This window comes from Octopus bimaculoides, chromosome 4, assembly GCF_046866305.1.
Source record: "Octopus bimaculoides isolate indiv1 chromosome 4, ASM4686630v1, whole genome shotgun sequence".
Lineage (NCBI taxonomy): Eukaryota > Metazoa > Mollusca > Cephalopoda > Octopoda > Octopodidae > Octopus > Octopus bimaculoides.
Genome location: NC_142931.1, coordinates 23,955,082 through 23,973,678, shown reverse-complemented (window position 1 = coordinate 23,973,678; position 18,597 = coordinate 23,955,082). Strand labels below are relative to the sequence as shown.

At 34.8% G+C, this 18,597-nt stretch overlaps 1 protein-coding gene across 1 annotated transcript; it reads left to right on the top strand.

Moving 5' to 3' along the window:
• Positions 1–18: 18 nt before the first annotated feature.
• Positions 19–17,167, top strand: LOC106882804 (charged multivesicular body protein 6-A). Its single transcript, XM_089350509.1, has 8 exons — positions 19–230; positions 4,919–5,028; positions 6,318–6,405; positions 8,490–8,576; positions 9,831–9,896; positions 11,286–11,366; positions 13,405–13,483; positions 15,505–17,167. The coding sequence occupies exons 1-8, from the start codon at positions 165–167 to the stop codon at positions 15,558–15,560; spliced, it is 633 nt and encodes a 210-aa protein (XP_089206635.1). The 5' UTR covers positions 19–164; the 3' UTR covers positions 15,561–17,167.
• Positions 17,168–18,597: the final 1,430 nt, after the last annotated feature.

Genomic DNA, 18,597 nt, shown 5'->3' with positions numbered 1-18,597 from the left:
TAACACAGCTACAAGCTTACTTAAAGTGAAATTACAAAATGGCAGTTGTTATCCGGTGTTGGTAGAGGCTGTTGCCTTTATGGGTGTAGTTCTTTGCTGTTAGCACTGACCATACAAGCAGTACAGTATTAACTTTTTTATGAGTGGAAGATCTGATCATCACAATGGGGAGTTTTTTCACTAAGAAGAAAAAAGATACGAGAATCACCGAGCAAGACAAAGCAGTATTAGTAAGTTAATTGTTAATTTCGGGGGAGGTTCAACTATGTTATTTTTTTAGCATCTTTGTATGATATATATATATATATATATATATATATATATATATATATATTTATATTATACAAACGCGCACGTATATATTGTTAATTCTTAGCACAATGAGTAAGTAGTGTATTTTATAGGAGAGTTTAACCGCACATGTGGTAATGTTAGTATGTCAATTACAGGGTTTTCACTTGTTTCCGTATTTTGAAAACAGCAGGAAAATCTCCCTCAAATTACTTACTACTGCCTTACAGTGAGAAGTAGGACACATTGAATAATGTAGCTCTGAGTAAAAGACGGGGTGGTTATGACTGAAATACTTCTGATAATAGGTTGTGCCTAATCAGGGCTAATTTGAAGTTAAGCAATAACTCACGCTTTAGTACCTATTCATTAGTTGTTATTGTTGTTAAGCCCTAGGTCAGCCCAGGTCGAGTAGACCTACTATATATGATAAAGGTATTCTAGATATTCCGACTTGCACAGGTAACCCCGGCGGACCCCAAACCACGCTATCCAATGTTTTTTTTTTCAGACGGTAGAGTGTGAATTGAAGAAGACTTGACTCCTATTTCTGGTATGTTGAGCGACCACGTAGATATTCCTGCCTCCTTCATTCTGCCCTCATAAGTGTTAATGTATAGTGAAACTAAACTAAACTTCATTATTTGATTCTTCTGTTATTTCTTATTGGTAATTCTTAATATAATTTCGACTGATTTTCCACCGCAAAGTTTATGTCAAACCTCGGAAGCGTAATGAGACTCTCCACCTGTAAGATAAGTTACCTTTGTGCAATATGTATGCCCAAGTGTAAGTCTTGTGGTATTTCCAGGTGAGCAGTACAGCTAGCGGAAGTTTTCAATCAGCTGACAGAAGTTTTCACCAACATCTTCGATTTATGCCTGTTACCCTCACCGAAATGTTTCAAATGGAAGGCCAATATTCTTGTGTCTTTTAGTTAAGGTGCCCTCACAATACATTACGATTTCTTGCTCACAACCCGACGAATAAACCTCTACGTTATCGTCCAGCCTGTTAGAAATAGCAGCAAAAATCTTCCTCTATCGTCTTAAGAAAGAAAAGGACACATTAGAGGAAACGTTGCACTTGTCTCGTCTACTGCATTAACATTGCTTTTGTTCTCTTGAATTGGCTTGTAGTGGGCCAATGGGCCTGCTACTCTTCAACTTGTTATCCCTACTTTGTCTCACCATACAAACACTACTTATATATCCCCTGGCCAGAATCTCCTGGGATATTCTTTGCTCATATTTTTCCCACAAGAATCAACCAACAGGGATTTAAAAGTTCAATATCATCACCATTATATTTATCAGTCTAAGATGAATATGAGGTATGGCTCATCTTCCATTTTGTTATAAATAAAATAGCAATAACTATGAACTACTAGTTACTGTTATGAAAGTAGTAATAACTATGAATGGGTACACATTTTTAATCTACAGTGAAAAACTTATAACAACACCCATAAAAATCCCATACTTCCATCACTTTCACCTTTCACTAGATTGTCTCCTCAGCAAATAAATCTATGGATGTTGTGGCTCAGTGTGTCTTTATTGTGTTTTGATTTAACTGGAAGTAAAAAATCATTAAGATATTATTTATGGTAGTATATGGCTAAGAATGACACCTACATCATTCGTACCTTGATGGTTTGGAAATTTAAGAGATAGGCATGAACATCTCACTGAAACTTAGTTTTGGAGTTTCTAATCAATAAACACTGATCTACAACTCTATCAACATCAACTGTGTACATTATTTACATTTGACGGATATTTGTCCTCATTTTGTTTGTAGTTAACACATATGCCCAGGCATATGGCGTAGTGGTTAAGAGCATGGGCTACTAACCCCAAGATTCCGAGTTCAATTCCAGACAGTGACCTGAATAATAATAATAATAATAATAATAATAATAATGATAATAATAATAACACTGAAAAATACCTTAGGAATGAGAACCCAGGTTCAAAATTTCCCCAAGACACCTGATGAAGGCTGGAGGGTATATCAGCCAAAACATTGTGTTAACTACAAACAAGATGAGGACAAATGTAAATAATGTACATAATTCCTCATCTCTTAAATATAGAACTGTATCAACTATGTAGTTGATGCTATAGTGGTAGGTTCGGTCATTGATTATTTGATCATTGATGGCCTGCATACAAGTGGTACAGTAGTTGGTAGTGTACTAAGCTTCAAATAACTTGATTCAGTGTCATGGCTGGGTCAAGTTGTTCCTAGTGTAATACAATGTCTATTGAGTTTATTGCTGATTTTGAATATAAATAAGATGCAAATGTATTTCATTTACATCAATGGGTGTTAGCTAGATAGAGGTTTACAGTTTCAATTTCCTAGATATCTAAATTACACAAGACCCCTCACGGTGTAATATCACATGTTCTTTGGAGATCCAGCAGCATTTATTATCCTTTTGTATGTCAGGAATGTAAAAATGCCTTCTCAGCAGCACAACTAAAAGTGTCTTGGTCTAATGTATTGCAATATAGTATAATGGTAGTTCTCTATCTGATCAGAAAGCTGTGTAGTAGTTAGTGAGAATTGCCATTCAAATTTCATGAAAGACATTCAACAGAACCATACTCAGCAGTTCTCTCACATTCTTATCGTGTCAACTACTTGTTGTTTAATCCCATGTCATCCCTGATCCAGTGAACTCACAATCAAAGGCGTTTCCCCTGCTAACATCCCATCTTTTTTCAAGCATTGAACAATTTTAGATGTACTATTCTTTGTTTTTTTTAAATGGTAGGATGTGATTTGAGGGAGTTTTGACAGATATTTCTAGCAAGTTAAGAGACTATAGAAAGGTTTCTTCATTGACCCATTAGACTCATGTTTTTATTTTTATTTTGTAATGAAAATACCTGAGTCTATTGAGTCAATGAAGCGAGATATTGTAGGGATATTCATACATGCATGACTAAATCCAGAAATGGTATCGTTTTCCAGGTTGTGGTTGAACCTCAGGTCAGACTTGTTTAAGATCAAAGGTGTCTCAGCTGTGACCATTCTGTGCTTTAAATATTATAGACTACATCACATTGTTCTGCATTTAAGATGGTACAATGTCATTTGAATAAAGTTTGGCTGCTATTTCTAGTAGATTTGTTGTCTTGTTAATCAATGACTGATGCGTAATTAACTCCCTTGGCTTACATAGCTTCTTTAGACTAGTTCTGGGATAAACCATTCTTATGTAAATAAAGAAGTGTAAGTTAAATGATTATACCTTCACATATAACTGTAAGTGGTAATGACACATCTGTGGGTTACAACTAGTTATTCGGTCAACTACCTGTATGCTGTAGCTCTACTTGATCAGAACTAGCCTGAGGCTACATACGTCATCAGCATCTTAAAAAAAAAACAGACAAGACTAACTAATTGATTGTCAGAAATCACTTGCCCTCACTCTCCAGTCCTTGGCCTAGTGATGTGTTGTTTCTTATTTCTGTATTTTCTACTTCTATCACAATAGCTTCTGCTCCTTGCTCTGGTTGGTCTTGTGCCACTGACATTTAGGTGTTCCAGAGTTACTTGTCTCTTTTCTTCTCATCACCTTTGTTTCCTACTCCTCCTCTTCAGGTCCTGTGCTAAATTACTATCTGTAGGTATCAATTTCATCATCATCATCATCATCATCATCATACATCTGCTTTCCATGGGTTGGATGGTTCAGCAGGGTGGCAGACCATGCCTTACTCTAGTGTCGTAGATTTATCTTTGTTTCTAGAGCTTTGTGTCCTTTCTATCACCAACCACTTTACAAAGTGCACTAGGTGCATTTTTTCAAGGCACCAACACTACAGAGGTTGTCTTGTTCTCAGTAAAACTAATGAATTATCTCCAACCCTGCATTATCTCTACTTGATATGCCAAATCTGCATGGTCTTCACTCAGTTTGACTTACAATAGTTTAAATAGAACATTAATAGCATCAATCTCATTGTCCTTGGAATGCCTGCCTGCAAAAACTATGGAACTGCCCCTTTCTCCAGACCCAGCAAAAAACCCAGTCCTCTTTCACTAATATAGCTCTCTGGAATTCCCTCCCTGATCATGTTTTTTGTGCATCAGCCAGCTTCTCTTGTTAAATTCATTGGTCTTGAAGGGCCTGTCAAAGCTATGCACACAGACTCTTCCTTGTGACTAAACCAATGAAAATAAAAACTCTAAGTAGCCTCTTCTTGGTCAGTCCACTTGCTAGAAATAGCAGCCAAATATCCAAATCACATTCTGCTGTTTTAAAAAGGGAAGATAATTGTATGATGTAGCCCTAGATACACTGAGTAAAAAGTGGACTGGCTATAGTTATAATTCATTTGATTATAGGCTTACCTGATAGGATCTGACTTAAGACTAAATGGTTGAAAACAGGATCTTTCTTGGTTGTAAATTAGAGGAATGTCAACATTAAAACAATGGTGATATTGATGTAACAACAAAGTTGATTGATAGATATGGACTTAGATGCATGATGTTCCAAACTGTCTGTGTCACAGTTATCAATGTTATTAAGACTCTTTGTTGACTATTGCAGTATAAGACATTGTTGGTAAGGTCTTAAAGAAACTCTTTATATCCTTTACAGCAGCTGAAGGTTCAACGTGACAAACTGAAACAGTATACTAAGAAGCTTGAAGCAAACTTAGTGAGAGAAAAAGAAGCTGCCAGAGCTCTTTTGAAAAATGGCCGTCGAGAGTAAGTATATAGCCATCATCATAATCATTTTATTTTGTGCATTTTTTGGAAACAAATCATTCATCACCATCATCATCATTTAACATTTGTCTTTCATGCTAGCATAGGTTAAACCGTTTGAAAGGATCCAATGATCCAGAGGACTGCATTGAACACTTATGTGTGTTTTGGCATGGTTTTGATGGATGCACTTCTTAACACCAACCACTTTACATAGTGCACTGGATACTTTTTCCAAGACACCAACACTAGTGAGGTTGCCAAGTAACTCACAAGACAAAATAATAATCTTTAGTGCAGGCACAAAGCCACACTTGATTATACTTTGCCCAATTAATAATGTTTTGCCCAATTTGTGGCAATTAACTATACTATCTCATGATTTCAACAATTATCCATTTTATCTTCATTAATTATTTTATCTCTGTTTATCTCAACCGACAGTCAGTTGGTTGAGTTATTTTTCTACTCCCTGATAGATAGATAGATAGATAGATGGATAGATAGTTTGTCTGCTTGTTGTTAGCTGTTTAAATTAAAAGAATAGTTGACTTAAAATAAAAACACAAACTAAATGAAAAAATATGTAAGTACTGATTGAAAATTTACGTGCTAGAAAAAAGTCTCTTAGAACATTCAAAAATAAGTGTGAAAAATACACAGAAAAGAAAGTGAAAAAAAATAGTAAGCAGAAAATGACTGTGATAACTCCATTTGCCTACTTCTATCTATAACTTGTCACATCTGCTCAAATCTAAGTCTGGATATTTCAACCTATTTTGAAATACCTTTTGAAAAGATATGTAACCAGTTAATGTTGTTAAGCAATGGCCTTGATCTGTATTGACTTTCTAAGTTTATGCTTAAACTTCTTAAGAATCAATAAATAATTTCAATGGTACAAAGCTTTATAAAAGACAAATCTTTTCATAAAATAGTTATTAGCAACTCTTTTTCTTCTTTTAATATGAACAAATGAACTCCTAAACATATTTTCTAAGCATATTGTTTGTATGCATAATACAAGGCTCTGTCTATTTTAACCCTTCAACATTCAGATTACTCTGTTAAATGTAATGTTTATTTTATTCACATTACTTGTGCATTATCTCATAGCTTTGAAATTTTGATGATGTGATTGTTTACTTTTAGAGTGACATTGTAGAATAGGTGTGAGAGATTGGATCCAGTCAGTTTGAACATAAAATGGGTAGAATATTTGATCTGGATATATCTGGTTTAAAGGGTTAAAAAAATATAATTAAACTTTTCATCATTTAATATTTTAGGAGAGTTAAACTTCTTTTAAGAAAGAAAAAATTCCAAGAAGGATTAATCCAAAAAACAGAAAATCAATTAGAAACATTGGAACGGCTGGTAAGTTATGTTCTTATTTTCTTGTCTCCAATTTTTGTTATCAAGTGACTTTGACTGTAGAATTATTTCTATCAACATTTTACCATTTAAAAGGAAAAAAAAAGACTCATTTAAAGACTTTATTATTCAATGCTTTTTACCAACTATAGTACCAATAATGTTATCATGATGAAGATAGCCATCGCTATTAATAACATTTCTCACATCAAGTCAAGGGATACGGCTTTTTAGAGAATGGGTGATGGGAAGTTGTGATAACCATATTTTTTTCAGACACATTTTCATTGTTATAATTATCATCATTTAATATCTGGCTTCCCAGCTTCAATATACTGACAGGAGTTGCGCAGTTTGATACTCGGTATCTGATGAATTGGAGGACAATTTTATTCTCCAATGTCTACTTTGGTATAGATTCTATGGCTGGATGCCATTCCTAATGCCATCCACTTAATAGAGTGTATTGGATGCTTTTTTACATGGTACCAGCACTAGTGATGATTGCCTCATAACTTTCAAGGCTAAGAGTTTAAAGTAGCCCCTATAACTGAGGGAGAATAAAGAAAAGAGTGGGCAATGATTTTAAGAGGAGGGTTGAGAGATGGTAAGTAAGAGAAGAGGATGAAGGAATATGACAAGGAACTGAGGAGAGGGGAAAAGGATTAGTGACAGGGGTTATTGAGGAAAAGAGAGGGATAAAGTTGAAAGATGATAGAGTGGATTGTGTTAAGTGAGGCCTAAGGTTATCCAACATTATAAGAGGTTGAGTATGGACAAAAAGTGTGAGGGAAGCAGGAGAGGAAGGGAACAGTAGCCTAAGGTGAAGAAGAATCCTGAGTCATTGAAGGAAAGAGAGGTGTGAGGGCTTGTGGGGGAAGGTCAGAGGAGGAAAGATGAGATGGAGTGTTGAGGAGGCAGAGAAGCTGTGGGGGAGAGGGCAGTGAGAGAAAAGAGGGAAGAGGATGAAGGGTGAGAAAAAGACACTGGAGGGCACCATAGAAGCAGGAGAAAGAGTAAAGTATGACAGTTGCGTAATAGATGAGAGACAATGGAAATGAGGAAGAGAGAGAAAGAAATGTCAAAGGAAACTGGTTGGATGCAACAAAAGAAAGAAAGTTAGAAAGCTGCAACTGGGATTGATCTTAGCTCACTTATGATTTAGCACTATATTATGGTATCTATAATCATTACTAACTGTGTGTAGATTTCCAAATCAAAAACATGATTGCAAGTTATAGAAGAAAGAACAGTCAATTAAATCAGCTCCTGCACTTGATTGGTGCTTATTTTATTGTTGCTAGAAAATTGAAATGCAATATCAACCACAGGAAGCAATATGACTAAACATTGCTACAGATTTTATCAAGTACTTTACTATTTCTATTTCTCCACCACTCTAATAATGCACTGACAATGGAGATGCCACAGAACACTCTTTAGAAAATTGTTTCCTATGATTCAGTCAACATATGTAACATTCATCACCCAAGTTATATTGATAGGATGGTAAGAGATATTATTTGAAGCTAAGAAGAGCAGGATCTTTCAGCACAGATTCTTATTTACTTACCTGTCTCTGAAAAATATCCTGACACAGCATTATGAAATTTTATGTGACACTTCCCTTCCTGGATTGGAACAACACTTTATTGCAGATTTAACTCGTTGACAGGTTTGAAGTCAACACTTGAAGAAAACTTGCATCAACATAACAGTGACCCTACTGAGTGTTGCAACTAACTTTATTTCTCTCTCTGCTAAATAGATGGAGCTAGATGGACTGTCTGTTCATAACTCGTGCTGTATTGATACTATAGTAATCTCTGACTGTCAAACTTGTACCCATTATGTAAATGAAGTTATACTTGTTTACATTTTAGTTAATAGTTTTCTGTTATTTATGCAAGACATGCAGATTTTAATGAATTGTGAAAAACTCCTCACAGGACATAATTTTAAAGCCAGTGTGTACCACCTCCATCTTTCAAACAATATCACTGTTAATAACAACTTTAGTTGCAATATTCTCATAGTTATCACACAAAATATAACAAAATTTGTTTTTATTTTTCCTATTATTTCAGGTCCATGATATTGAGTTTGCACAGATTGAAGCCAATGTTTTACAGAGTCTTAAGGAAGGAAATGATTCCCTGAAGAAAATGCATGAGGTAAAATTTTTTTATCATTGGTGCCATTGCTATAAACACAGTTTCTTTATTTGACTTCAGGTCAATCCTTGATTGAGCAGATTATATGATTAAAGACATTCCAGTGATGATTGTCCCATCCTTTTGTATGTCTAGGACTACATTGTCTAGTGCATCTTCTCCTTCTATTTTTAGGCAGTGAGATGTGATTTGAAGAAAATTTGTGTTATTTTTAGCACATCTAGTTACTACATAGAGGCTTCCTCATTGGCTCATTTACACTTGCTGTTTGTCATTGTTTGACATTAATAAAAGTCACCTTGACTAGACATTACCAGTCCCACATGCCATATGTCTCACCTTATATGATATAAGCAGATGAGTGAAGTTTTCCTAAACTAATAATCACTATAAAGCTGGAAATACAATTTCTTAGATTTTATTTTCAGAAGAAAGAGCTGTGAAGTTGGGTTGGTCATGCACTTCCAGGTGCTGTTAACAGCACAATGAACTGTCTCACATTGGCAGCTGAAGCTAGTTTATAATTATAATTTTCCAAAAGCTTACTTTGGTGTTTACTTGTGGCAAAATTTAAATCCATTGCCGATAAAAAACATGTTTTAAAGTACAAGAAATAATAATAAGAATAAAAGTATTGAAAAAATTGTGTAACATGGTGATCTCATATCAAGATGAACACTGCATGACCTTGTAGTTGAGGCCCAGTTAGAAATTTCTTCAGTTTGAGTAGCCCATCCCACTCCCTTATTATTATTATTATTATTATTACATAAAATGATAGCACCTTTTGCATAGATGAAATAATTTCTCTCATCTTTTGAATCCAATGCCATGTCATATTTTTATCATTACTGCAGATGTTTATCATTAAACTACAAATGTTTATCCTTACTGCAAATGCTGTTTGTTATTTTCTTGTTACCACTTGACAGCCGGTGTTGGTGTGTTTACATCCCCTGTAACTTAGCAGTTCAGCAAGGGGAGCTGATAGAATAAGAATTAGGCTTAAAAAAAAGTTCTGGAGTCGATCTGTTTGACTAAAACCCTTCAAGTTAGTGTCTCAGCATGGCCGCAGTCAAATGATTGAAACAAGTAAAAGATAAAAGATATATTACTTTTTTAAGGAAAAAATTTCATTTGAAATACTTCAGCCCTCTTCAGTTTGAAGTAAATTATAAATATTTTCAATATCTTGCATTTAAGATAATGATATTTAATTGCTATCTTTGCTAATATTATTATTTTCTTTTACAGTTAATGTCACTTGAAGATGTGGAAAAGATAATGGATGAAACTGCAGAAGGCATTAAATACCAACAGGTTGGTTCTGTTTCTTTGTTCTCATCATGTCCAGTAAACTTCAAGTCATTAGGGATACCATGATAATTTCCTGAATAATATTTCCCATGTATTTCACTCTCTTGTCAATATTTCTCCAAAACTTAAGGTAGTGGGCTGGTAGAATTGTTAGTATGCTAGGACAAAATGCTTAGCGGCATTTCATCTGTCTTCATGTTCTGAATTCAGATTCAGCCAAGGTTGACTTTGCCTTTCATCCTTTCAAGGTTGATAAAATAAGTACCAGTTGAGCTCTGGGGTTGATGCAATTGACTAACCCCTCTCCAAAGTTGCCGGCCTTGTGCCAAAATCTGAAATCAATATTTCTCCACAAAGGGCAGCTTTTGTTATCACAGGTCCCACTTCTAATTTACTCTAATGAGTAAACAGTAGAACATGAGGAACAAGTAATTGTTATCAACATTGGCAAATATGTAAAACACATTGGCACAACTCCTTCCTCCAGACCAATAAAAATGGAAAAAGTAAAATCAGAAATGGTACAAATTAGTTTGCCATGACAAAGAAAAAATTTAACATCCAAGACAGAGAAACCTTTGTCAGGGTGAGTTATTTTCATTAGAAAATATTTCTCTCTGACGAGAAGGGTTCTGCTTGAAAAAGTAGGCTTGTCATCTTCCCTATTGCAAACAAATTTATTCAATTTTTGAACTGTTTTTATGACTCTGTCTAAAGAATTGAAGGCATGTTCTTATAAGCTCAACATCAACACCCATACTTATAGAGGAAAGACAGTTTCACTTCTCTATTGTGTTTCTGTTTAATTGTTGCCTTATTTCTTCACAGTTCATAACATCAATTTCTTTCAAAATTGAATGGTATTATCTATAACAATCTAAAATGATCTTGTGGATGTGTTACATGAAAGGGATGTGAGGAAATTTAAATATTTTAAGTATATCTGTAAGAGAACAGACTCTTTCAATTGGTTAGTTACAAAGACAAATAGAAGGAAAATAGTTTGCATGAACGAAGAAAATTATCAGTGTTCTCTGTAAGCTGTTTATGTATGTGTCATAGAACAAATTTAAGTTAGTTTGTTTTTGGGAATAAATAGCACTTTTTAGTGCTGTGTTGTCTTGCATCTTAATTAAAATATATTTTGGGTATTCCTGATTTTATATGTTCACAAATATTATCTTAATTTTTTCATATCAGACATACTCAAAAATTCATTTCAAGCATAGATTTCTCAATGCAAACAATTTTGAGCCTTATAAGATTTTTGTGCATATAAATTTTAAGATAACAGAGAACATTGAATAAATATTGTGAAGATTTTTGTAAACAATGTAATGAATAACCACTGGATTAATTACTGTACTGAATGATTCATGATCTTAATTACAGGAAATTGATGATCTGTTGGCTGGTGGTTTGACAGAAGAGGATGAAGATGATGTCCTTGCTGAACTGGATGCACTTATAGAGGTAAGTTTATTTCAAAGCATTTAAAAAGATTAAATTTTTCTTTGTGTGTACATGAAAATCACAAACCTATGATTTGTGCTTTAATTTGTGTTGATATTGAATGAGTGTTAACATTTTTTATTGTTACTACCAGTCAGCCAGCCACTTCATATAGATGTTTTCTGTTTGAAAGATAATACAATAGCTGGTCTAATATAAATAATATACAGGGGATAAATTGAACAAAACAACATATTAAAGGTTGAATGAGTTGATTGTAATATTCTATACATACAGTGGTTGGCGTTAGGAAGGGCATCCAGCTGTAGAAACTCTGCCAAATCAGACTGGAGCCTGGTGTTGCCATCCGGTTTCACCAGTCCTCAGTCAAATCGTCCAACCCATGCTAGCATGGAAAGCGGACGTTAAACGATGATGATGATGATGATACAGATATGGAGGCAAGTGGCTGAGTTCCTTTTGAGTGTTGGGCCTCACAGAGGCAAGGTGGCTTAGTTCCTTTTGAGTATTAGGCCCCATGGGAGCAAAGTGGCTGAGTTCCTTTCGAGTGTTGGGCCTTACAGAGGCAATGACCAAGACCTTTGGAATTATGTCGTGTTTGAGAAGAAGACCCATCAAGCCAAGCAAAATTGCAGTCATGGCAGATATCAGTGTCACACAAATGGCACCCTTGCTGGTGGCGTATAAAAACACCCATTACACTTTCAGAGTGGTTGGCGTTAGGAAGGGCATCCAGCTGTAGAAAACCATGCCAAATCAGACTGGAGCCTGGCTCAGCCTTCCAGCGTGCCAGCCCAGTCAAACCGTCCAACCCATGCCAGCATGGGTAACAGACGTTAAATGATGATGATGTATATACTGAAAATTATGAAAGAATTGTTTGAAGTGGATTATTGTAATACTTTAGTTTGAATGCATGTACACTGAATAAACTTAGACTTCACTCAAGAAAATGTTATTTTATGTCTAGAATTATATGCTCCCTGCCCTCTCAAAGATTCCTTGTCTTGCAAAGTTACTTGGTGACCCTGGAAGTACAGGTGCCACTTAAAAAGCACCCAGTCCACCTGTAAAGTAGTTGGTGTTTGGAAGGGCATTCAGCTGTAAAAACCATGTCAAAAATACCTCACCTGTGTGAATGCCACATTAAAAGCACTCAGCTCACTCTATGGAGTGGATGGTGTTAGGAAGGGCATCCAGCAGTAAAAAACCATGCCAAAACAGACAGAAGCATGGCACAGACTGTCCAACCCATGCTAGCATCGAAAGAGGACGTTAAATGATGATGATGATGAGGAGGAATTATATACTGTCATTTTTTGTTCAGTTAAGTGACCTCTTTTGCACACACATCCACACACACACACACACTCACAAACGCTCTCTCTCTCTCTCTCTCTCTCTCTCTCTCTCTCTCTCTCTCTCACTCGCTCACTCGCTCACTCACTCACTCACTCACACACATGTTATCATCATATAATGTCCATATTTCTTACTGGCATGAGTTGGATGGTTCAAACGGATCCAGAGTGTCCAAGGACTATATTATGCTCTTGTCTGCTTTGACATAGTTTCTACAGCTGGATGCCCTTCCTAATGCCAATCACTTTACAGTGTGAACTGGTGCTTTTCTGGTACCACCTGCTCTAGTGAGGTTGCTATACAGCTTGCATGCCAACAAAACTTGTGGACAGGAGCTATATATTAGCAGATGAGGGTTAGCGTATGAAAGAAAGGGGTGGGGCAGATCAAGTTTTTGTAGGAGTGCTACATGGCTACTCACAGTTAGAGAGTTAGAAATGAAATCAATAGTATCTGTAAAGAGGAGAGGCCGTTTAACTGAACAAAAATGAAGGTTTTCATATAACAAAACTGTTAATTTGTTTGTTATGATAAAGCATGTATTTAATTTTATTTCATCTTTTTTCCCCCTTTTTTTTTCTGTATTTATTTCTCCTGAACCTTCTATGTTAAAATTTTATTAAGTTTTTGATTCAAACCTTTTCTGAAACTAAACATTAAACATTTTGTTCTACAGGCAGACGTTGAACCTGCAAAGAAAGAAGAATTACCTGAAGACATTCAGTTGCCAGATGTACCAGAAGATAAGCTGGAAGGTATGGAAAAGACAAGTGATTTCATAAAAACTTGGTTTCTTGTTCTCCATTTAGACATACTTAATATGACTTTTAGTAACATAATCTTGCTTTTTGTACACTAATTTTATAGAATTTTCCAAATGATGATGATGATGATAACAACATTATCATCTACAGCTACACTCACTTTGCATGTTTACTTTCTTCCCTCTTCGCTTGTATATTCTCTGTCCTCCATCTATATCCATCCATTGGAAAAAAAAGCTGTCTTTCTATCTCAGCCAAAGAAATTATAAAATGTCAAATTCCACTTCTAAACATCACAAAGTATAATGGAAATGACTCAGGATTGAACTAACTGCTCATAGTTTGTAACTTCTTTATTTTTTGTAAGTTCCATGTATAAGCATAGGAGTGGCTGTGTGGTAAGTAGCTTGCTTACGAACCACATGGTTCTGGGTTCAGTCCCACTGCGTGGCACCTTGGGCAAGTGTCTTCTACTATAGCCTCGGGCCGACCAAAGCCTTGTGAGTGGATTTGGTAGACGGAAACTGAACGTAGCCCGTCGTATATATGTATATATATATGTATGTGTGTGTGTATGTTTGTGTGTCTGTGTTTGTCCCCCCCAACATCGCTTGACAACCGATGCTAGTGTGTTTATGTCCCCATAACTTAGCGGTTCGGCAAAAGAGACTAATAGAATAAGTACTAGGCTTACAAAGAATAAGCCCTAGGGTCGATTTGCCCGACTAAAGACTGCTCCAGCATGGCCACAGTCAAATGACTGAAACAAGTAAAAAGAGTAAAGAGTATATGTTGTAAGCAGATACAGAATAACTCTATTAGAGATTGATGCACTGTTTCAGTTAACATAGCTACAGAAAGCAGCTATAGGATCAGCTGGGAATGTTACCTGTAACAAACTAGCATCCTCCTAGCTTGACTTGCTAAAAATAACTGCCAAATTATTTTTTAGATCATGTCCTCATATCTTGGGAGAGAACATACTGGATAATGTAATCTTATATATTTTTAAAAAGATGAAATAATCATTAATGAAATATTTTCGATCATAAGTTTGCTCAATCAGTCTTGACTTAGGACTAAACATCAACCACCAGAGTGCCAGGGAATAAGCTTCTATGCGGTTGTTCAACTTGCTAAAAATAGCAGCTAAATTCCCTTTAAACATTACTCTTCCATCATAAAAGAAGAAGTCCATAGTAGATTATGTAGTTGTGGATATATTATGTCTGAATAAAAGGCAACCATTGGACCAGGATGAATTTTCTATGTAGTGCTCAACCTGCTAAAAATAGCAGCTAAATTTTCAAATCTAGCATCCTAAAAAAAGTACATAGTTTTAGATACTCTATGTCTGAATAGAAGGTGGGATGGTCATGGTTGGAATAGAGATCTGCTAGATCAGTATTGACCTAGGTTAAACAATGACAACAACTCATCATAGTATTATGTGATATGATGACTAGTCAGACCTAGAACAGAGAGATCATGTCATTGATGAAGTTGTGAATGATGGTGAAAGGACTTTGACAAAAAAAGCTGATTGATTGATTGATTGAATGATCAATCAAACAGTTGACTAAGTTTATTGGTTAAATGATATTAACAAATTGACTAATAATAATGGTTTCAAACTTTGGCTCAAGGCCAGCAATAGTATGGGAAGGGTTTGGTTGATTACATCAATCTCAGTGCTTAAACTGGTCCTTTATTCTATTGTCCCCAAACGGATGAAAGGCAAAGACAACCTTGGCAGAATTTGAACTCAGAATGTAAACATAGACAAAATGCTCAGCAACATTTTGTCCAGTGTACTAACAATTCTGCCAGCTCACTGCCTTGAATTGACTAATAAGAATACAAGAAGTGAAATGGAACCAGTGCATGTTTTTGTTATTGGTATAATGACCCTCCCAAAAGACGGCAAAATCATTTTAAGTTATTTTTTTATTTGCATTTATAATTTTTAACCCTTAATTGTGTGTACATTTTTATTTATCTATTTTTCTTAGATAAAATTGCTGAAAAGAAGCAAAAAGCAGCAGAACCTGTGATGGTTGCATCTTGATATCATCTTCGAGAAAGTAAAAAAACAATGGATGAACTCTTAAAAAAAAAAATGAATGTTAAAAAAAAAATGTTACTACGAATTATTGATAAAAGAAAGATTTAAACCAAATGCTGTGTTCTTTAGCAGCTGCAGTCTCTCATTGTTCCCAGTGGTAATATGAATGATTATAAATGTTATTGCTGATAACTTTTAATGGTCTGATCAGTGCAATAACTGAACTAATGATAGAGGAAAGCCAAGGAAGGAACAATTAACTTAGAAAAAAGGAAAACAAGAACTGGAGACTGACAGAAAACTAAACTAAACCAAACTGGTGTCCATTACCTGTCTTTCTTGACATTGATTAACACTTTTAATTATTTTGTAATGTTAAAAAAAAATTAACAATAATAATAATAATTATGATAATAATAATACAATTGATTCCACTTAATTGCATAGCCTCAGTGAATGGAATTCTTGTACGATTTACCAAATTTGTGTGGTAGATGACAAAGTGCAAGATTTCAGTATATTATCAGTCTTAAGATATTGTGGATATGTTTCATGTGTATGGTTTATATAATAAAACGTTATTTACTTACAGTATGTTTTGTATCTATATAATTTACTTAACGTTCTACTCTGTCTATCCTATCAAAAACAATAAGAAAAATAACTTGGACTTCACACAATGATGTTCTTCAGTTACTCAAACTTAGATAGATTTATGTGTATAGCCAGTGATTTTCAATTTGCACATACTTACATTTAAAGGTTTGCAGGTTAATTAATTGGGCCAATCATTGACTAATATTGTCAATAATGAAAACAAAAGAGTGTGTATTCATCACTTTATTTATATAAAACAAACTTTTTACAAATTGTATCTACAATAAAGATTTATGGAAGAAATTCATCATGCAATTGATAAAAAAATAAATGTAATTGAACTGGGATCTGAAATTTGATATGGAATAGTAAGCATACATTGAATACATTTGACTATTTTGGAACCATGAATTTCTGACTTCTGTCATTTAACTCAGTATGGAAACAGAAGGTCCCAGGATCACTTTCATTATGTTATTATATATTATAAATGGTCAGTCATATGCAAGATTTTACCAATTTTTTTTTCTAAAAATCAGTAAAAATTGTGCACTTAACTGAAATTGACTTTGCATATAGAATTAATTATTCAATTTTTTATGAATTTGATGGTAAACAATTTGTTGTCTTGTAATGTTATACAATTAACCAAATTATGTAATTATCCAGTATGTAATTAAGTGGAATTGACTGTAAAAATAATGCTGATAATATTAATAATGATAATTATAATAAATAAAGTTCTTGCTACTTATGATTTCTAATATATTTTCCCATGTGTTACAAATTATATAAAATGAAACAACAAATTTACAGCAGATTGTGTGTAAGTGTGTATTTGTGTGTGTGTTTGTTTGTGTGTGTAAACAGCCTTTTTGTCATTCTAAAATTGCTCTATATTTCTATGGTTATTAACTGAGAATCAAAGATTGTCTCCTGCTTGTCAATATTCTGTACATTGCATTGTTATTAAACAATTGAAGCCTCTAATTCAGGATTCTATTTCAACTTGATTACGTTAACATTGTTTTTTTTTTGTTTTTGTTTTTTACTTCCTGGGTCTGGGGGAAGTTCAGTGCTCATGGCTTGACCTGTGTAGGCCCTTGTAGACCAGTGAGAGTGATGCCATTAATGTTCCTCTTAGACCTTTGTAAGTCAATATCTGTGGAAAAGATATGAGTAGATACTTCCTTACAGGACGATCAGAGCATAAGTACATTGTTCGTATATACATTCGTGTTGAGCAGAGTTTATTTCCGACTTATCGATAACGTAAATAAAATTGATAAAAATGACTTCGTATATTTTAGCGAACTGTGTCAAACTTATTTTTGGGTGCCTGATGTCACATTCTAGGTAAGCCGCGGGGTCAAGGCTGATAGGAGCAAAAGAGTGTATATATCTGCTTACGTGAACACTGATACCTAAAATGATTAACGAAAGCACAGTAGGTACAGTAGTGTAACTAGAGTGAGTCCCACCCGGGGCACCCTTCAGAGGTGAGCAAGGGGAACGATCGCTACCCACGAGCACATTTTTAAAAATTGGTGCCTTTTCAACAAATTTCTTTGACTCTTTAGTTACCTATATCAGTAGTTGCAACTTCCATACATAATCTTTTCTACTATAGGCACAAGGCCTGAAATTTTGGGGGAAGGGGCAAGTCGATTATATCGACCCCAGTAAGCAACTGGTACTTAATTTATCGACCTCGAAAGGATGAAAGGCAAAGTCGATCTCGGCAGAATATGAACTTAGGACACAACGGCAGACGAAATATTGCTAAGCATTTCGCTCGGCGTGCTAACGATTGTGCCAGTTCACCATCTTACTTCCATACATAATGACATTGTTACTGAAACATGAAATTAATGAATGTAGAATACTATTATATACATTATAACTAATGAAATATTTCGCATAATATAAGAGAAATGACTTTAAAATTGTTTGGAATGTGTCACGTCGCTTTTTTTTTTTTTTTATGTGATTGCTCCCACAAACTTTAAAACCTGGCTACACCCCTAGCAATCTTGAATTTTCCATATTCAAACCACCCCCGTCTTTCTTATACAGGCTTATACAGTAAACCCAAAAGTGCCGTTCCCATAAAAAGCGTCGGCCAGGACAGACCGTTCCGTCGCCTTCCTTTAGCTACGCTACTGGATACATATTGCGAGTGGCAGCTGACTGTACTTCACTCATATCCTAAGTAATATTTCTGAAATTACCACTTTAGATCCATTTATCAATTCAGATTATTTTAGTCAAAGTAGCATTCTTATGCCATTTACACTCAAAATTGTCAAAATTTCATGGGAAGTTTTTGAAGTTGAATATTTAAATATTTTTTAAAAACTAGAATATATTTAGCAGTTTCACATTCTTTTCGTTAGCGTAAAAAATTGTTCATCATTTGATCCACTGTAATTTAAGAAAATTG

What these genes read in the sequence shown, in the direction of transcription:
- LOC106882804 (XM_089350509.1), top strand. Translation starts at nt 165, where the DNA reads ATGGGGAGTTTTTTCACTAAGAAGAAAAAAGATACGAGAATCACCGAG. An exon ending in TAGAAACATTGGAACGGCTG is followed by an intron (nt 6,406 to 8,489) that starts GTAAGTTATGTT and finishes CTATTATTTCAG; the next exon opens with GTCCATGATATTGAGTTTGC. An exon ending in CCCTGAAGAAAATGCATGAG is followed by an intron (nt 8,577 to 9,830) that starts GTAAAATTTTTT and finishes TTTCTTTTACAG; the next exon opens with TTAATGTCACTTGAAGATGT.